The sequence below is a fragment of the Anser cygnoides genome, chromosome 20, assembly GCF_040182565.1.
Source record: "Anser cygnoides isolate HZ-2024a breed goose chromosome 20, Taihu_goose_T2T_genome, whole genome shotgun sequence".
In the NCBI taxonomy this organism is placed as follows: Eukaryota; Metazoa; Chordata; class Aves; order Anseriformes; family Anatidae; genus Anser; species Anser cygnoides.
Window position 1 is genome coordinate 2,036,472 of NC_089892.1, and position 17,290 is coordinate 2,053,761.

The 17,290-nt window shown below is 39.3% G+C and overlaps 1 protein-coding gene across 4 annotated transcripts in view; it reads right to left on the bottom strand.

Moving 5' to 3' along the window:
* Positions 1–17,290, bottom strand: part of RABGAP1 (RAB GTPase activating protein 1) — an 83,485-nt gene that overhangs the window by 34,813 nt on the left and 31,382 nt on the right. For all 4 annotated transcript variants that reach the window (XM_048052158.2, XM_066980586.1, XM_013188705.3 and 1 more), the window contains 6 exons: positions 16,216–16,282; positions 14,561–14,663; positions 13,450–13,619; positions 10,727–10,901; positions 8,861–8,954; positions 5,876–6,026 (listed from right to left, as the gene is read on the bottom strand). In XM_048052158.2, coding sequence (XP_047908115.1) covers positions 5,876–6,026; positions 8,861–8,954; positions 10,727–10,901; positions 13,450–13,619; positions 14,561–14,663; positions 16,216–16,282 — 760 coding nt within the window. The remainder of the gene's footprint in view (positions 1–5,875; positions 6,027–8,860; positions 8,955–10,726; positions 10,902–13,449; positions 13,620–14,560; positions 14,664–16,215; positions 16,283–17,290) is intronic.

Sequence of the window (17,290 nt, forward strand, 5' to 3'; positions counted from 1 at the left end):
GGAGGGAGGGGAGGGGAGGGCGGCAGGAAGGGGAGGGCGGCGGCCAGGAGCGCGCCGAGGGCGCGGCGCCGCCGGCGGGGACCCGGCAGCCCCCCCAGCCCCCCCCCCGGGAACCCCCCCGGTCCCCTCCCGCACACGGAGCGGCCTCGCCCTGCGCGCCCCCGCGGCTGCGAGACGGGCGGACGGACGGACGGATTGATGGATGGATGGACGGACGGACGGACAGACGGACGGACGGACACCTGCCCTGCTCCGCGCCCCCCCCTCGCTGCGTGCCGGGTGCGAGCAGCCCGAGCCCGGGCGTGAAATGAGCGCCCAGGGCTCCGTTGAGGCTCTTCCCCGGGGAACAAACGCTCATTCGGGGGGGGGGGGGGGAAACCCACCCTGGGTCTTCCTGCCTGCCGCGGTCCGCGTTGCTCAGGAGACACCTGAATGCGAGGACACGAGAGCCCGGCGGTGCGTCTCACCAGCGCGGGGGGGCTCCTGCACCCTCACAGCCACACGCCCGGCTCTCCGACCGCTGGCGGTGCCCGAGAAAACCCAAACCGACCGCTGACGGTGCCCGAGAAAACCCAAACCGACCGCTGACGGTGCCCAAAGCAGCTGCACAAACTGGAAAACCTGAGGGCATTCCCGTGGGCAAGCGTGCAAGGGATTCACAGCAGCCCTTACACGTGAATTCGCACCACAGACTAACGCGTCACGCACAGGTAAGCAGAGAAACCTCTTCTGCGCACACCGGCATAGGTGTCACAACAGGATACGGGCACCTTGTCTGCAAAACCAGAGGAAAACACCCAAGAGCCTTCTGCTCGCTCAGCGTGCTGGAAAACACATCCCTGCAAGATGCCGAAGCTCACTTTGCAACACCGGACCGACTGCTCCACAGCCACGATGCGGGCAGGCCGTCCCTACGGGAACTGGGCTTTGAGCCCATCAGCCAGCAAGGGACTGGAACGAGGCTCTTCAACAACTGAAGTCCTTTCACCAAAAACGCAAGCACACAGCTGTTGTGTGCCAGTGCAAGTCCACACACCAAATTCCATCGGTACCAACAAGCCTAAGGTTTTGGCTAACGCAAGCCAAGTGTTTGTCGCACTGTGGGATTTCTAACGGGAAAGGAATTCGCCAAAGGGATGAGTCTCAGGGCAATCACACTGCTGCACTTGGGATTTCAGTTGACCTGTAGGCAGAAAAAACATTCTACAATGTATTTGTACTGGCCAAAAACCTTGGTTGGACAACACCGAGACTTGGCAAATCTATAGGCAGTCTCCTGCAAAACTCTGAAAACCAAAATCTCATTTTTGCACCTTATTCCACCCCCCAGCCCCCAAAGATCACTTCACTGTTGTCCTTCATTTCTGTTATAATTTATGGCATTTCTACTCATGGAAAGTTAAGTACTAGAACTGTAGCTAGGAAACATAAACTTTGAATTAAATTTAGGCAAGTGTATTGTGGTTGTACAAAAAACAAGCTCTGATTGAATTACTGCTGGAGAAATGATCTCCTATCTTTCCAAAGCAGGGAATGATTTACATACCAATTGATTCACATAGTATTTCTGGATCCTTAGGCATGAATAGGCACATTATAAACATCCTTAGTAAAACAGCACACATTGAACCTTAAATATATCTCAGATATAAAAGTAAGGTGGTATTGGAAATCCTGAGACTGCCCAAAACAACATCTGCTTGCTCAAATTTCAAAACAAAAGATGTCCCACCAAATCAAAAAGTCTTCACTGTTTTATTTTTATTACTATTTTATTAAGTCCAAGCTTAACTCCTTTATAGCTGACAGGTATTTCTATGTCAGAGTTTTTTCCCTTTAATTGACAGCCTATTGGTTCTTCAACAGTGACAGCTCTGCCCAGAGTCCAAGCCAACTGCTCCATGACGTTACAACGAGAGCTCCTGGGAGACCTACTGCTTCTAAAAGATAATTAAACTTTTATCACCACGTGATCAAAACTAATCAAAGGGAGCTACAAGTTCAGGCACACCAACACCAAGACTGTCATACTTCTATTACGCCGCGATTCACAGATGTACATTAAGTTTAATTTCGACGGATCACACACAGTTGTGGCTCTCTGTACTCCTGAAAACTCAATGGATACTTCTGAATTTAAATGAATATATGGAAACCTGACTGTGATACACGTGGAAAATAAATGTTAGTCACCCACAGCTAAAGTACTGTTACATTTTATGCCACTGGTAAAGCAACAAATTCAGTCAAATAATGGTAGTGACACATCAACCTATTTCTTCCTTAAAAATTCGTATCATTTGCTCCAAGACTCGGTGCGTTTGGTAGAACTTCCATGTACTATAATCCTCTGCTGATGGAGACAAAATAGGGGGAAGATGAGAAAGGGAATAGCGAGAGTCCTGCTCTAAGAAAAATTGGAATAAACTCATCTCTAGCTAGGCCTTGATTTTCTATCACAAATGTTATTGCAGGGTAACATCCCAGGATACTCATTCTGCCACTGTTTTATTATTATTATTGTTTAAATTTGTGCCACCAGATGTCCCTCTCATGTTGGATTTTTCTTAATGTAGTGCATTTATCTGGTTCAACAGTTCATTGTTTCTTTTTTTTTTTAATTATTTTAATCTTTCAACCTTATTTCCTCCCACACAGACCTATATCCAAAAGCTTTTAGTTTCTCCTCAATATTGTAAATGTCAGGTTTTTAAAATTTTGGTATTATGGAGTACTTATCCACTAAAAGACCTCCACTGATCTGAGAGATTCAATAGCTGTATTAATCCTCTTTAAAAACATTGTCTGAAAAGTAGGTGATGCCTATTTTGCTTTGTAACACGATTTATTTATTTTTTTAACTTGTATGGTAGTTTTACAAGTCTTCCATTCAGCACCACTCCCCATCCATCTATGACTGTCAAAAACACAAAGTATTTTTCCTTCAGGTACCCGTTAACACCTGGAGCAAGTCCCCATCTCTCCCCTCCTACTGTTCAATGGCTGAAAGCCTAAAGATTAACAGCCATAACCACGACTGCCAAAGTCCTATCAGGAACAGATGCCTCTCAAAGGATTGTCTAGATCATTTTACCTAGAGTTTCCTTTCTGTCCCCAGTAGGGACATGACCTTAATTCATTGGGCTGGCTTTCATCCACACTCCCCATCACGAGCATGGCAATCTGGAGTTGCTAAAAGCTTTGTTATTGCACACAGATGGTGTGCAAATTCTCAAAAGTAATTTGAAATACCACAATGGTGCAACACTTCTGCAATAACGAAAGCACAGAGTACAAACCCAACTAGTGCATATCAAAGAAACGTGGAACAAATAATTAATAAACGTTGTCACCACGACCAGAACGCGGCACTGCACCTTGAGGCCTGGTTTCAACGCTGGCTTTTATGCACAAGTCAGATTCAAGAAGAGAACTAGATACAGCCTTCACTGGTGAAACCCATTGCAAGACACTTCTCTTTTCATCATTCAGTAGTCACACTTCAGTAGTAAACAAGAAATTATTCTTGCAGCAATTAATTTGCAAAAGAAAGCTAAAAACAGTTCTCCAAGCACCAGAGGCCAGAATTCCATTGGAAAGCATCAAACATCAAAAGAAATACTGGGGAGCCTGCATCCAACACCCTGCTCACAAGAAAAAGGAAAAAAAAAATCACTGAAAGAGACCAGAAGCTTTTGAAGCAGCTGTCAACACAGATCCTTATTAATTTGGGACTGTTCTGCCACATGGGGTCGTGAAAAGCATGGCAGAAATCAAATGCAGCTACAGAAATAGAGGTCAACATTAAGAGAGCAGGGGCACGGGATTAGGAGTGCTCAGACTGGCTTACTGCACCTCCTACCTGCACTGAAGAGCAAAGGTTTTGCATCAAGTCATGCTTCAACTCTGCGCCACAGCAGTTATTTCCATACAGAACATTTTCAGTGGACATTAACAGAAATAAGTGCACTCCTGCCAGAGCAGGATTAGCGTTAGTGACATGCAAAACATGACGGAGCGTTACGAGGCCAGCGACACAATAGATTAGAAAGACCCTTGCCTTCACATGACTCATGACTTTCTTTTTTGGACATTCTCTCTTGTGCATTGGTGCATTTTGACTACAACTGAGCTGTTATTTTCAGAGCTGTTATTTTCAGAGCTGTAAGAATAACCAGTCACATCAGAACTCCAAAATTATCAAATAATCTATGAAAGGCATGAAAACAAAAAAAAAACAAGGCCAAGATGCTATTCAGCATTATTATACTGTTGGCGTACACTATATACGATGGGTCTGCAAGCATCATCTTCCCAGGTCCTGAACTCATGTCCTCAACAGTATACGACAGAAATCATATGACTGCAGCAGAGTCTGAAAATAGACATTCAGTGCTTGTTTTCTTTAATTCCTTAATTAGTTTATATGCTGAACGAACACTGCAAGTATAGCCAGTTCTTTTGCTGATCAGTTCATTTGCTCTCCCTTGCACTTGGACTCTAGAGATGCTTCCAACGCATTAGATCCAGGTTATTTCCTTTGTGTCTGCTAAATGTGAGTGAGTGGAAAGGTTTCACAGATTTAAAAACCGTTACACAATTCCTTTTTAGATCACACAGATAGCACCAGTATGTGTCATCAACTGTGCTACAGAGATCACCTCTCTGATACCAAAATACTGAAACAGGAACAAGTGACATGGTCACCTGCTCAACAGGCAATTAAAACAACACAGCAAGAGTAACTCTGGTATGCTCCTTGCAAGAGCACTCAACCTCCGTAATATTTGTATGATTTATGTACCACAGATACAAGTTACAGTTCTACTATGCAGGTACCAATATTAAGGAATTCACATCAAGTTTCTCCTACGTTCAGTAAGCGTGTGTGAGTATTTATGGCAGAACATTTTTAGCTAATCTAACATGATTCATTTGAATCATGTAGGATCCTTCCTACAGGATGCCAGCAGAAACCAAGTTTAAATTCAGAAGCCCTCTTACCCTCAGAATAAGATCTTTAATTGCTCCCCATGAATCTGTGCCATCAGAACATAAATATACAGAGACTGATTCAGTTGTTTTGCTTTTTTAGCTGGTGAACAATTAGTTTGTTATTTTAATACTAAGCCTGCATCATTAACAATGTCTAATATAGTCCTTCTAGACATGAACATTTGATGAAAGTAGTAAAATACAGCTTATCTATAATGATCAAATCCAAATCAGCGTATTGGGAGGGAAGAGAGATTTCATTTTGTGACACATTTGTTACTCTAGAACTCTGAGAAACACTGAATGATGTCTGTATCTGTTTTTTTTTTCTTTTCCTGTATTATTGAGGTCAGCATTCAAGATAAGAAGTTAAAAAACCGCTGCTAATGCAAAATGTCCAAAGTGCTCTGCTTTTTCTATCTAAAAAAAAAAAAAAAACACAAAAACCAAACCAAACAAACAAAAAACCACCCTGCAATTTCAACTAGCACTGGATTTTTAACATAAACATTAAGACAACGGAACAAAATTCAGCCTTCTTTCAGGAAATCCAAACAAGCAAAGGAAATGAGCTTCCTGAATCTGTCAATTACGAACGCAATTAATAGAATATTAATTTCTGACAAAGTAATTCAGAACCAATCCAAGTGTAACAGAAGCAGAACTATGAAATGAAAGTGTTCTACAAATACTGTAACAACTAATTTTTCTTGTTATTTTTGTTGTTGTCGGGAGGATTGAATTATCCTCACTAGTTCACATATATTCAGATATACTCATGAGCCTTTAAACAAGACGTTACATACTTGGAATTCTCTGTATTTCCATTCATTAACTTATGGGGGTGGGGAGGAAGATGGAAAATAAAATAGCACTCTACCTTTGTGATGAGAATTCGGTACTTCTCCACCAGGTGATCGTTGTTATGACACCCTGCCAGCAGCTGCCACACTTCTCCTCTCAGGGCCTCAGGGACACCACTTCTCACCAGCGCTGACAATGTCTTTGGCCTGACGCTCAGATTGAGGTGCCTGGGTGTAGAGGAAGCCTTTGTTACTATTATCCAAGTACATATAAATGAGTACATGAACAACAACTGATGTGCAACACCTGACATGACAAATGACAGGAAGCTCAAGATACTCCACATATTGTCAAGAGTAAGTGAAATTCTTCTGAAGAGTGAAAAGTTATTAAAAAAAAAAGATTTAGAGAAGCACTCTGCAAACTCTTTCTTTGATTCCTATTAAATTTAAATACAATATAAGCATAAGCTATAAAACACTCAAGAAAACAGAAGTCCACAGCAAAAACTACAACTGGAGGACAGTACCACATTGTGTAAATCCCAAGTGCAAACTGCACGAACAACAGAAAGAGCTTGCAGAAGCACGTACTGCGCTCTGGTCCTTCTATGCCAGAGTAGGCAGGTGACCAGCTAACCTGTTTTGGTAGCAGAGCTATCAAAACATCTTGCAGGGCTTTCTAACTGCATCCATACATTTGAACAGCTTTCACTGTTACACAAGCTAGTCCCATCTAAACATTTTTTTTGAGTGAAACTGGTTGACAGCCCATAAATTACAGCACTGCAAGTTGTAAAAACTAAACTTAATTTATGCAGTTACAGAAAGTGAAGCCGAACAGTCCATTTGTGGCTCAAACATTAAAATCCCAAAAAACAGAGTCCTTCAATCAATCATATTTTTTTCTACAGTTACTGAAAGAAAACTTCTTAGTAAAATGATTAAGAGGACTGATAGACAAACCAGGCAAAAACTGAACTTGTCAACATTGACTGCATTCTATTAATAAACTCGTGCTTAACAATCTTTATTAACAGTCTAACATACGTGGATGATAATTTTACACGTGCTGGGAATCCTTGTTGCCTTCCTCCCGTCTACAGTGTTCCCACACAATAACCTGGAGCCCAGCCATCCTGGACACTTAAATCAGCTCGTACCATAAAGTCCACCTTCACTTTGTTTTCTCTAAACAAAACCAACTATAATCAAGATAATATTTCTATAATAGTTACACTCATATTTATATACATTTATATTTACATACTTATATTTCCTATTTATATGAATATTTATATCAAATACTCACTATACAAAATACTCAAATCACAGAACAGTTTGCAAAGGCCTATTAAATGAAAGATTTACCTTAATCTTAGACCAAAATAAGTACAACAGTAGCTCTAATGAATACAGCCATGAGCTATAAGGCTGTGATCACACACTACTAGATTTTTCCAAACTATTTTGAGACAAAAAACCTGACTCACCAGTTATAAAACAAGCCAGATATTAAGAAATCACAAAATACCAACACATTTAATTGCTATACAAATCGAACGATAGGATTCTAAAAACCTAGCATGAAACTACCTGAACTCTGATTTTTATGATTTTCAATCCTCTTATGTTAAAAGCTCAAGGATCATTACTTCCAAATGCTTATTGTTGGTTAAGAAGGAAAGCCCTTTAACACATATTAAAGCTGTTGTTGCCAGCATTAGCAAAGAAGCACTTCATATCCTCTTAAAGCTGCCAAAACATTTTCAATGGGAGTCAGGTGGCTTAATTATCTTTCAGCCCTTGGAAGAATTACAGAAAATGCAAGTTGAAAGAAACTTTCCCATAGCAGCAGATGCATAGAGCTCATCTGTTAACGATGTTCTTACAAGTCTAAGAAAGGGAAGAAAAAGGGATCATGTATCTTTTTAGCACAGCCTTCCCCTTCTTACAAAGGTGTCCATATCAGACGTGCCCTTTCCTATCAAATTAGTGCAACACAGTAGTGCAAAACCAAATGGTAGCAAAAGCACTTACTTAAATAAGCACTAAGCAATAGCAAAAATAAGAAATAATACCACGTTGTGATAACCTTAAATTAAAGGCTGATGTGACCTCTTAGCCTCGTCATTTTCCCTCATTTAAAGTGCATGACTTCATTTAATCTCTGCTCTCCTACTCCTTAGATCTAACACTCTGTTAAGACCTTTGGTTGCTGTACACTCCTTGTCCTGCTCTTCAATAACATTAGGAAGCAGAAGGCAACAACTAAAGCAAGAGCTGAAATGTAGCACACTGGAGCTCAATCCAATGTTGTGCTTGTTGTCCTGTTTTGCCAAAAAAAAAAAAAAAATTTCAGTAATTAGCATCACTTTCTTAAAACTGCTCAGGCTACTTCAAGGCGACTAAAAGATCCTTCACGAAGGGAAGGCAGGTGTTGCATTAGCAACTTGACTGTTGAGAAACGTGCTTCTTGTAAACTGGCATTTTGGAGGAAAAAATAGAAGAACTTATATACTTCCTTCTTGGCAGGCTCTGGAGCCATCTCACTTCAGAGAAGGGAGGAAAAGCATCTTCTGTCCAAGTACAAATCTCCTGTACTCTTAAGCTGCAGTTACTAAGATATGACAGCTGCAGGAAAAATGGCTGTGAACTACATCAGAATTACAGACAGGAATGGAAGTGATCTATGCAAAATAAAGACAAAAGAGCTGCATTTTCTTTATATTATTAGTTTAGATTCTTCTTCCAAAGAGTTTTAGTCAAGCTTACATATAAGTAACACACTTATTTTAAGAGATACAAGAAGCTAAAGAAGCAGCATAAGTGAATTTCTGTGCTGTATTTAAACATGCACTCAAAATGAAAATACTTGAAACACTCTGAAGAAATCAGAAAACACAAAGCCAGAGAATATGGAGTGTTCTGGGGATAAAAGAGGACTAAATCCATAGTCATCTTAACTGGCTTCTGGAAATACGAAAAAATCCAGGCAGAAGGAGCAAACAGGCTGAGAATATTCAGAATTTTAATTTTCAGAATGCGATTTTGCAACTTACCATTTGGACAGCAGCTCTCCCCACGTCTCAAGAATTTTTTCTGCACACTCTTTGGAAACATCTCCAGAACCACTCAAGAGAGGTTCATCGTTGTCTGCCAGCAGAATAAAGGAGATGCTATGAGATCAAGAACCATAACGCTACCTCTGCAGGTATAAATATTGCTCTCCTAAGAATTCCTCGTTTGTGGATGCGCTGCTTGTGCACTCAGCCCAGAAAAGCCAGAAGTCTTTTCAAAGGAGCACAGATGTGATAAAACACAGAAGGCAAGCTTTAACGTGAAATTCTGGTTAAAAAAATAAGGTAAAAAAATTACCACAAGGGTGTCCAAACACCTGGACACAAGGACCCAGAGAGGCTGTGGAAACTCCATCGTTGGAGGCTGTCAAAATACAACAGGACAGCCCTAAACAACCTAACTAGCTGGATTCACACCGAGGCAGGACTAGAGACCTCCACAGGTCCTCTCCCATACAAATACTTCTATTATTCTATCCCAGACTTTTGGACGATTACAAAAATTGTCAAAGAGCACAACTCTCTGTATATATATATATATATATATATAAATAAAAAACACAAACTAAAATAATAAAAAAGCTAAAAAGACAATAAAAGCAATATGGTTCCACTGACCAGCTGCAGGCTCAGCCCCGTTGTTGCAGATCCATGACAGTCCACAAGCTGTTTTAACTGTTTTGTAGTTTTACTTTGAAACCTGGTACTTTTTGATAACATCCCTGACTTAAAGTAAACAGCCTTTTGAACCAAACATTTTCAATTGGGGGTGGGGGGTGTACAGATTAGCATAATCGCAGTAATTCTTTTCTTTTTGAAACCAATATTAAACTGATGTACTCCCAGATATTTTAAAATGCTAATAGCAGGTATCACACACAAAAACTACATTTCATCAATAGAGTAGTCAATATTGGTTTTGAGTTATTCAGGAAATAGCATAGATTTAGTAAAAAAGACTGTATCTCAGCTGACACCTGAAATTGTCAGCAAACTCTTGCAATGCTGCAACTTCTGTCTTCTGCAAACAAAATACCTATGTTCCTGGTCTTGAAAAGAATGCCACTGTGGTAACACACAGAGGTTGGAGAATCCTTATGAATAATACTTTGCAAAAGGAGTTAAATTTCAAACCTTTTTTTATTTTTTTAATAAAGGGAAGGTAAAGCACAGAAATGAAACAATTCACCTAAGGTCACACAGAAGGTCAGCAGAAAAAGCAAAAAAGCAGAAAGTCATCTGCACTTCAGCTCAAAGCTGTAAAGCCAGATGTTTATATACTGAGAACTAGTCCATATTTTGGCTTAAGAGAATAAAAAAATAAATAAAGAAGCCAGAAAGATATATTGAAAATGCATTAAGGTTCAGACTAGGCAGCTCCTGATAGAGTTTTATGTATTACAGATGTCTGTATTTTTCTCTCCACTAAAAATGCTGCTTGCTTACATTTCTAAATATCAGCTTCTCATTTTCACTCTCAAATCTTTTCACAGCTGCTCAGGGAGGGGCAGAAGCTACATGATAATCCCAAATTTTTAGCAGCTTCTTTTCACATTGTTCCAAATATATCACACACGAGGCTTCGTGAGGCCTGTGCTGAGCAAAGCACAGACAGCACAGAAGCGGCAGACAGGGGAGAGGCCGATCCAGGAATGCAGGGGTACTGGTTACTGAATACTCACAGCATTAAAGCAAGATTTAAACAAGAAAAACAAAACAAACAAACAAACAACAACAAACTATCAGCAGGACAGAGTCTGACTGGAAAGTATTCAACAAGTTTCATAGCTATTACTTAAAAGCTACCCTTTCTTTTGAAGTATACAAAGTACGCAATCCACTTCTTACCTTCCTCTTCATCATCCTCTGGAGGAGAAGGAATCATCGAGCCCTGCGACCCAGACTGGGGCAGGCGAAGAGAAGGGCTTGCTGTAGTTTTTCTTCTCTCCCTCTCTGATTCACTTTCTAGACACACAACTTCATACAGCGTGTCGGAGTTATTCTTTCTGTCCTTTTGCTTTATCTAGGAAAAAAGAAGTTTCCTTTTACCAAGAAAAGGTATACAAATCTCCATATTACTTCATAAGGCTCTACCTCCTCTTTTTAGAATAGGAGAGCTGAGAAAGAAACAATTTTCATCACATTCTGCAGTGAAAAACGTTCAATCTGTGCAGCACCCTCAATGCATCATGCCAGCCTGTAAATGTTCCCATCCCTAACGTTGTGTAACAAACCCTAAGCATGCTTTCATACCTTTCAAATGCAGTCTAATTTCTCTTTTCTAACTTTCTGGGCATACTGGCAGGAGCAAAGGGAGAATTCTAATAAGAATTGTTCACATTTAGTTTCCCAACATGACGATGTCCTTAGCAATGCCTCCAAGTCAGCTATCTGTGCATATGTATTGCTGTGGACAATACAGGCACACAAACTGGTGGGTCCCCAGGTTTATTACACAGACCTGTTTCATCCTTAATTTTCAATGTTTCACACCTTCCTTTCTTTTGAAAGGAAGGTCTTTCTCTGTGAAATTGTTTCAAATTTTTGATGCAGTCCAAGAATTTTATTTTTTTTTGTCATAAAGTAATAAAACGGAAAATAGAAAAGGAAAGGTGAAGAAAAGAGGAAGATAAGATTTATAATCATTAAGCTCCCTGTGCTCAGTTTTATCCCTTGTAGTACTTAAAATGAAGAGAAACGCATCAAAACTAAACAGGACTAAATCACTAAATGTACTCTGAGAAAATAAAATCCCTCTGCTTTCACCATTTCCGAATAAAGAAACACTGCCAAAGTAAGATAAGCCAATTCTACACAGCTGTATTTTAATAGGCTAATCATGACTCCATAGAAACAGGTTTCCCTTCCAGGCTTATCAGGCAGTACATTCTATATTTGTTGCTTCCACTATGAATTTTGATAATCTTCCATTAGTAAACACTGGAAGTTGGACAGCCTGACAGTGCCTGTGGAAAAAAGAGAATTAGCTAAGATAAGTCACAATGCCTGTGAATTTGGTGAGACAAAAGATACAGAATTAGCTAAGTAAGATAAACTTCCTTTAAACTACCAATCCGAGAAGGTGTCTGCTGGAGGTAGTAAATTATTTATAGTTCAGCAGCCTTATCAGCTCAACATCTCCATGCTACACCTCACAAACGTTCCAAGTAAAAAGACTGATCTCAATCACAAAGATTTTTTCCACCTTACGTTTTGAAGGAAATTTTGAAGGAAAGTTTCCAAAATATTTATTCATATTTTACATAAAAGATAGGACATACCCAAAAAACGAATCCTTAGCAAACCTCATCTTTGTTACTACCAAGAAATAATGCCACTATGTGCTAGCACTGTAAGACAAGTGCACACACAGACACGAAAAAAAGCTCACAAAAGCATCTTATTTCATTCAAAACGTCTTTAAAAAAAAAAGAATACTTATCAAGAAATCAGATGGACTCCAACCTTGCTTTTTCGAGATTCACTCAGAATTATTAAACCTTGAGAGAGTACATACACCCACACAGATGTTTGCTTCTATCTTTCAATTCCTTTAAACAGGACTTTCAGTTCAGAACAGTGATTTCTAAAGCAGGAGAACTTCAAGTACATCATCTCCTTAGTAATGTGGACCTTCAACTTTCCAGACTTATTTTGAGACTAAGTTATTGCCTTGTATTGTTATTATGAATATTATAGACAGAAATATCCTTTCCTTTTTAGTAGATACGGTTAAAAAAAAAAGTTGGAAGAAACAGTAAAAATTTTTAACAAGTTCTAGGGATTTTTTGTGGTTGCTTAGATTTTTTTTTTCCCCCAGGGGAAACTTGGGGTATGTGTGAAATCTCTGCTCTCAACCATGTACAAGTGGGAAAAGAGACTTTCACATATGTCTTTTTCCCCCTAATTGCAGGTGGATGTTTGCTCATAAAAAGAAAAGTTTAGTTTGTATGATAAAATAATTTTAGTGTCATATCAGATAGCATGTCACCAGGATTATGTTAAAAGCTTTTCCTCCCCCATTAACCCTTTATTTTACATGTTTGCCCTATGTAACCCAAACACAATCAACTCTTGGCACAGCATTGGACTGCAGATAAATCCTCTGTTCCTTTTATTTTTGAGGTTTTGCTGGAAAATCCATAAGCCTATGTATAACTTCACAGCCTCATCAAAGCTGTCAAAATTTGCTTTGAAATGAAGACACCCAGCTCTTTATGGGAAGTTTAGATAACCAGCAACAATTAGTGTGATGATTTTAGCTTTTCTAAAAAACGAAGACCATTTATTACATCTCTATTTCAGGAGAAAAATGCTGAAATATAAACATTATATTAGCAAGGGTTTTACCAATCCCAGGGAGAAACAACCGTAGTGAAATTTTGATCTGCTAACAGGCACCAGTAAATACAATTCTTTATCTTCAATGCATTTGCATTTATTCAGCATTACACCGTAAGTTTACCTCTCAAGTTCCCAAACAATATAATTGACTGCACCACAATTAACCTTGAAAATCAACCCAGCAAAATCCCAAATTAACTGTAGATTATTGTTTTTCAAAGTGTTACCTGTTTCAATTTTAGGAAAAAATTTTCAGTCGAGCTACGTTTGCTGAAGGGCCAGAACAATCTCTCGTTAGGTGAGCAAACTCTGACTTTAGTCTCCAGAATGAATCGAACAGGTTCCTGAACCTCAGTTATGACCAAATCCACAGCTGTAGTCATGAAAAGTACTTTATCTAGAGAGAAGAACCAAAGCATTAGTATTAAGAGAAATATTTCAAACAAAGTACTCTGTAATCTCTTTCCTAGTAACATGAAAGTACAGAGTAAACTTTTTTTTCAGAATTCTATTTTTTTTGCGTAGATTAACATCTTCAAAACCCAGAAGTTTCAAAGAAGATGGAACAGGAAAATACAGTGACTGCACACTACTCATTAGGGAGTAAGCATATTTAAGTCTTCAAGCCAAGAAAATGATCTTGTTAAAGAGAACAAATATTTTTGGTTTTCAAATCCCACTGAAATGTATCGGAAGTTTGTGGGTATCAAGGTTTTGATTTGTATATTAATGCCACAGCGCAGATTTCTTGCCACCTAGCCTAATTACATTTTATCTGTTTTTGAAAATAAGTTACTTAAGTCCCACCGTACTAAACAGTGTTTAAGACCACTTCAGCTGCGCGATTTAGTACATTGGCTATATAATATGATGCTCCAAAAGGAGGCAACTGGACCCAGAGACTTATGAGATCTCTTCCGGTGCTAAATAATAAATGATGTCCTCTAGGTAGGATGGCATCTCATCGAGCAGCAGACTGTACCCAGCTGTACCAACCAGCTGACTTTTATGACTCTGCTCAGTCAATTCCCAAGAACTTCCCCAACCATCGGTACCTACCTGTGACAGGATTAAAAAGATGATCAGTCAGCTGACATCTTAACAACAATGACAGATCTGTTTCAGATCTCTTCTTGGGGTACAGTTGTTCTTACAAGGGATTATTGCTAAACACAGGACTTTTCTTCTAGCCTTCTATTTTGTTTCTGAGAGTATATTACACACTATGAAGAAAGTTTTTTTTTGCAGGATTCATCTTAAAAGAAAGGAGAATTGAGCCAATGCTCCCTAGATAAGTCATCTGCCCTAACTAGGAATAAAATCTGGCAAGGTTCATACCTTTTGGTGTTTCTTCATTTACAAACTGGAAGTGTGGAGATTTTTGATTCCAGCTCCCAGTGATCACGTATGATTTCCCATCAGAACTTTTACCCATGGACTCCTGTAAACAAGGAATTTTATGCAACTTTATTTAAGTCACAAGAACCTCTACATTACAAGAGTCTCAGCTGCATAAAACAGCTCCTGCACTAGCTAGAGAAGGGCAAGCATGTGTAGTCCATTTTACGTAGTCCTGTAACAGAGATCATCTCTGAAGGTAAGAGCAGAGTTCCCATAGAGTCTTTGCTCCTTTGCTGAAGACACAAAAAGGCCAACTACTGATAACTGTTCTGTGTGTGTGTAGTACGAACATCTGTCTAGTGACACCTGAAGATCAATAGCTCATTTTGGAGGTGGCTATTTGACAGCAACTTTAAGCTCACCAAGCTGTAGGTGCAAGTACACCAGTTCCCCAAGTTTCACAGGTTTTGCTCTTTCTTTTTTTATTTTTCCCCTGTTGCTGCTGTTGTTTGGGGAAAAAAAAATCAAAAACAAATAAAAGCTTTTCAAACTTCTTTTAAAGTTCTTTTTCTGGAAAATCCAAGGCAATCCAGTTATTCTGGCCTCATTTTGCATCATGAGTCTCTGAATGACAGCTGCCTGACTGGCAAAGCATTTAAACACATAAAGCTTTAATCACGCACTTAAGGAATGTAGTTCATTGCTTTTAAAAGAACAAAATAAACCAGAACACTGTCCTACAAGCTACTGAACTTGTAAACTTGGCAGATGTTTCACATCAACATCCCTCTGCTTCGCTATCATGTTTTAATAAACTAGCTGTGTTTTATTTTATCCTAAATAGCTATTTTATAAAAGTAAATTTTACTCTAAAACATCTTGAGATCCAGCTTCATTCAGCAAACAAAACATGTTGCTCAGCTATTAGGAACCGAGTCAGTATTTTATCTTTAGTGTTCAGTGTATCTGTCTTCCTATCAACCTTATTTTCTGAGCAACTCAAAGCCTGGTAAAAAGTAAAATCATTCATGAAGTATGGGATCATTTTGGGTGGTCACTACTGCGATAAGTATGTACTTCATAAACACTAACCAAGTTTGTTTTTACAACACACTAGTGAAGTCAGACTATTTCTAACATCATTTTATAGATGAAAAAGTGAGTTGTAATAACAAAGCACCCACTAATTCTCAGAGTTATAAGTGAAGCTCTCAGGCCTTGATTTTTACAGCAGTAAGTATGCTGTAAAACTTTATAAGTTCAAGGCACAACTCTTCAATATTCAGTACTTCCAAAATAAAATGTATCATGGAATGGCTCAGTTGGAAGGGACCTTAAAGATCATCTAAATCCGCCCCCCCCATAGACGGGGGGATGCTTGCATGTTTCTTATTCCAGGCCCCTAAACAAGAACAGTCATGGCTGACTGCAAAATTGGGCAACTCCCTTGACCAACATTATGTCATGTCATATAACTCTGTAGCAGTAGTGATTCATCCCAGTTTCACAGGGCTACACTCAAGAGCATACACTACAGCATCAACCCAAAACAACAAGTCTGCCTAAGAAGCTCAATCTTTTCTGTCTATCCTGAGATCACAAGCAATTGTAATAGAAGTTTTTATAGAATTTTGTTAACAAGAGATCCTTACCAAATCTAAAAGGTGCATGTCACCACTCCGAACATCTTTCCCACGGCTCAGGAGGAGGCCAAAACATCTGCAAAACCAGACAAAAAATTAACCTGCAAAAATTACTACTTATGAACAAACCATTAGCATTCCTTATCTGAATATTCTGTCATACACCACAAGCAGCCCATGAATGCAGTAACAAATGTCAACAACTCTTGACATTTGAGAGTAGTATCAAGCATGTACACCAAAACAATGTTAAGCCAATATTGAAAATGACAAGAAAGATTTCATGAACATATTTACAGTGTGATTGTATCCTGCCTGCAGTTGCCTCCAAACAAAGATAACTGTTTGTCAAACAGGCTCTGCTCATGATCCCTATCCTGTAGGTAGGGCAACACTGCCACCATTTCTCTTCCCTTATTTTATTTTATTTTTGTTGTTGTTTTGTTCTGGTCTGATACATATTTGCATACAATTTAACCTTTTAACAGACAAGAATCAGGAAATTCTACATGAAGTGCATGGACCTGTCTTCTACGGGTTTAATTTGGAAAGACCTTTGGCCCACAGAGATATTCCACTTCATCCTCTGGTTTACCACACTTTCTGAAGTTCCTACATTTTGTGTCAGACTGTAGAGTCTGGCAGAAGATGCATCTTTTCTCTGTATCGTGAGCAGCGCAAAACTCTGGCAGTAATCAAAAATTGCTAGTTTATTTCCAAGCAGCAAAAGATTTGAAGTCTGAACTCTCCACTCCCTACACAGGTGCTTCATGTTCTAGAATTCCACACTGCAGCAGATTCAAAGTGTACGTACCAAGATATTCTCAGATGCAACTGAGAAAAAAGGAAAGCAAAATACTTTAAATAATTCAGTCACTGATTACAGCCTCTGCATTTTAGACATATTGACCATTTAAAACGGAAATAGTACATTTTTATACAAAGTTTTTGAATGGGCTAGAGTAGATATGACACTGACTCAACAATCAGATCCATGCAGATTCCACTGCAACTGCATTGTGCCCTGCCACACACGTGTTGAACAAACCAACGAAATCTTCCGCACAATCCCGCTCAACACAGA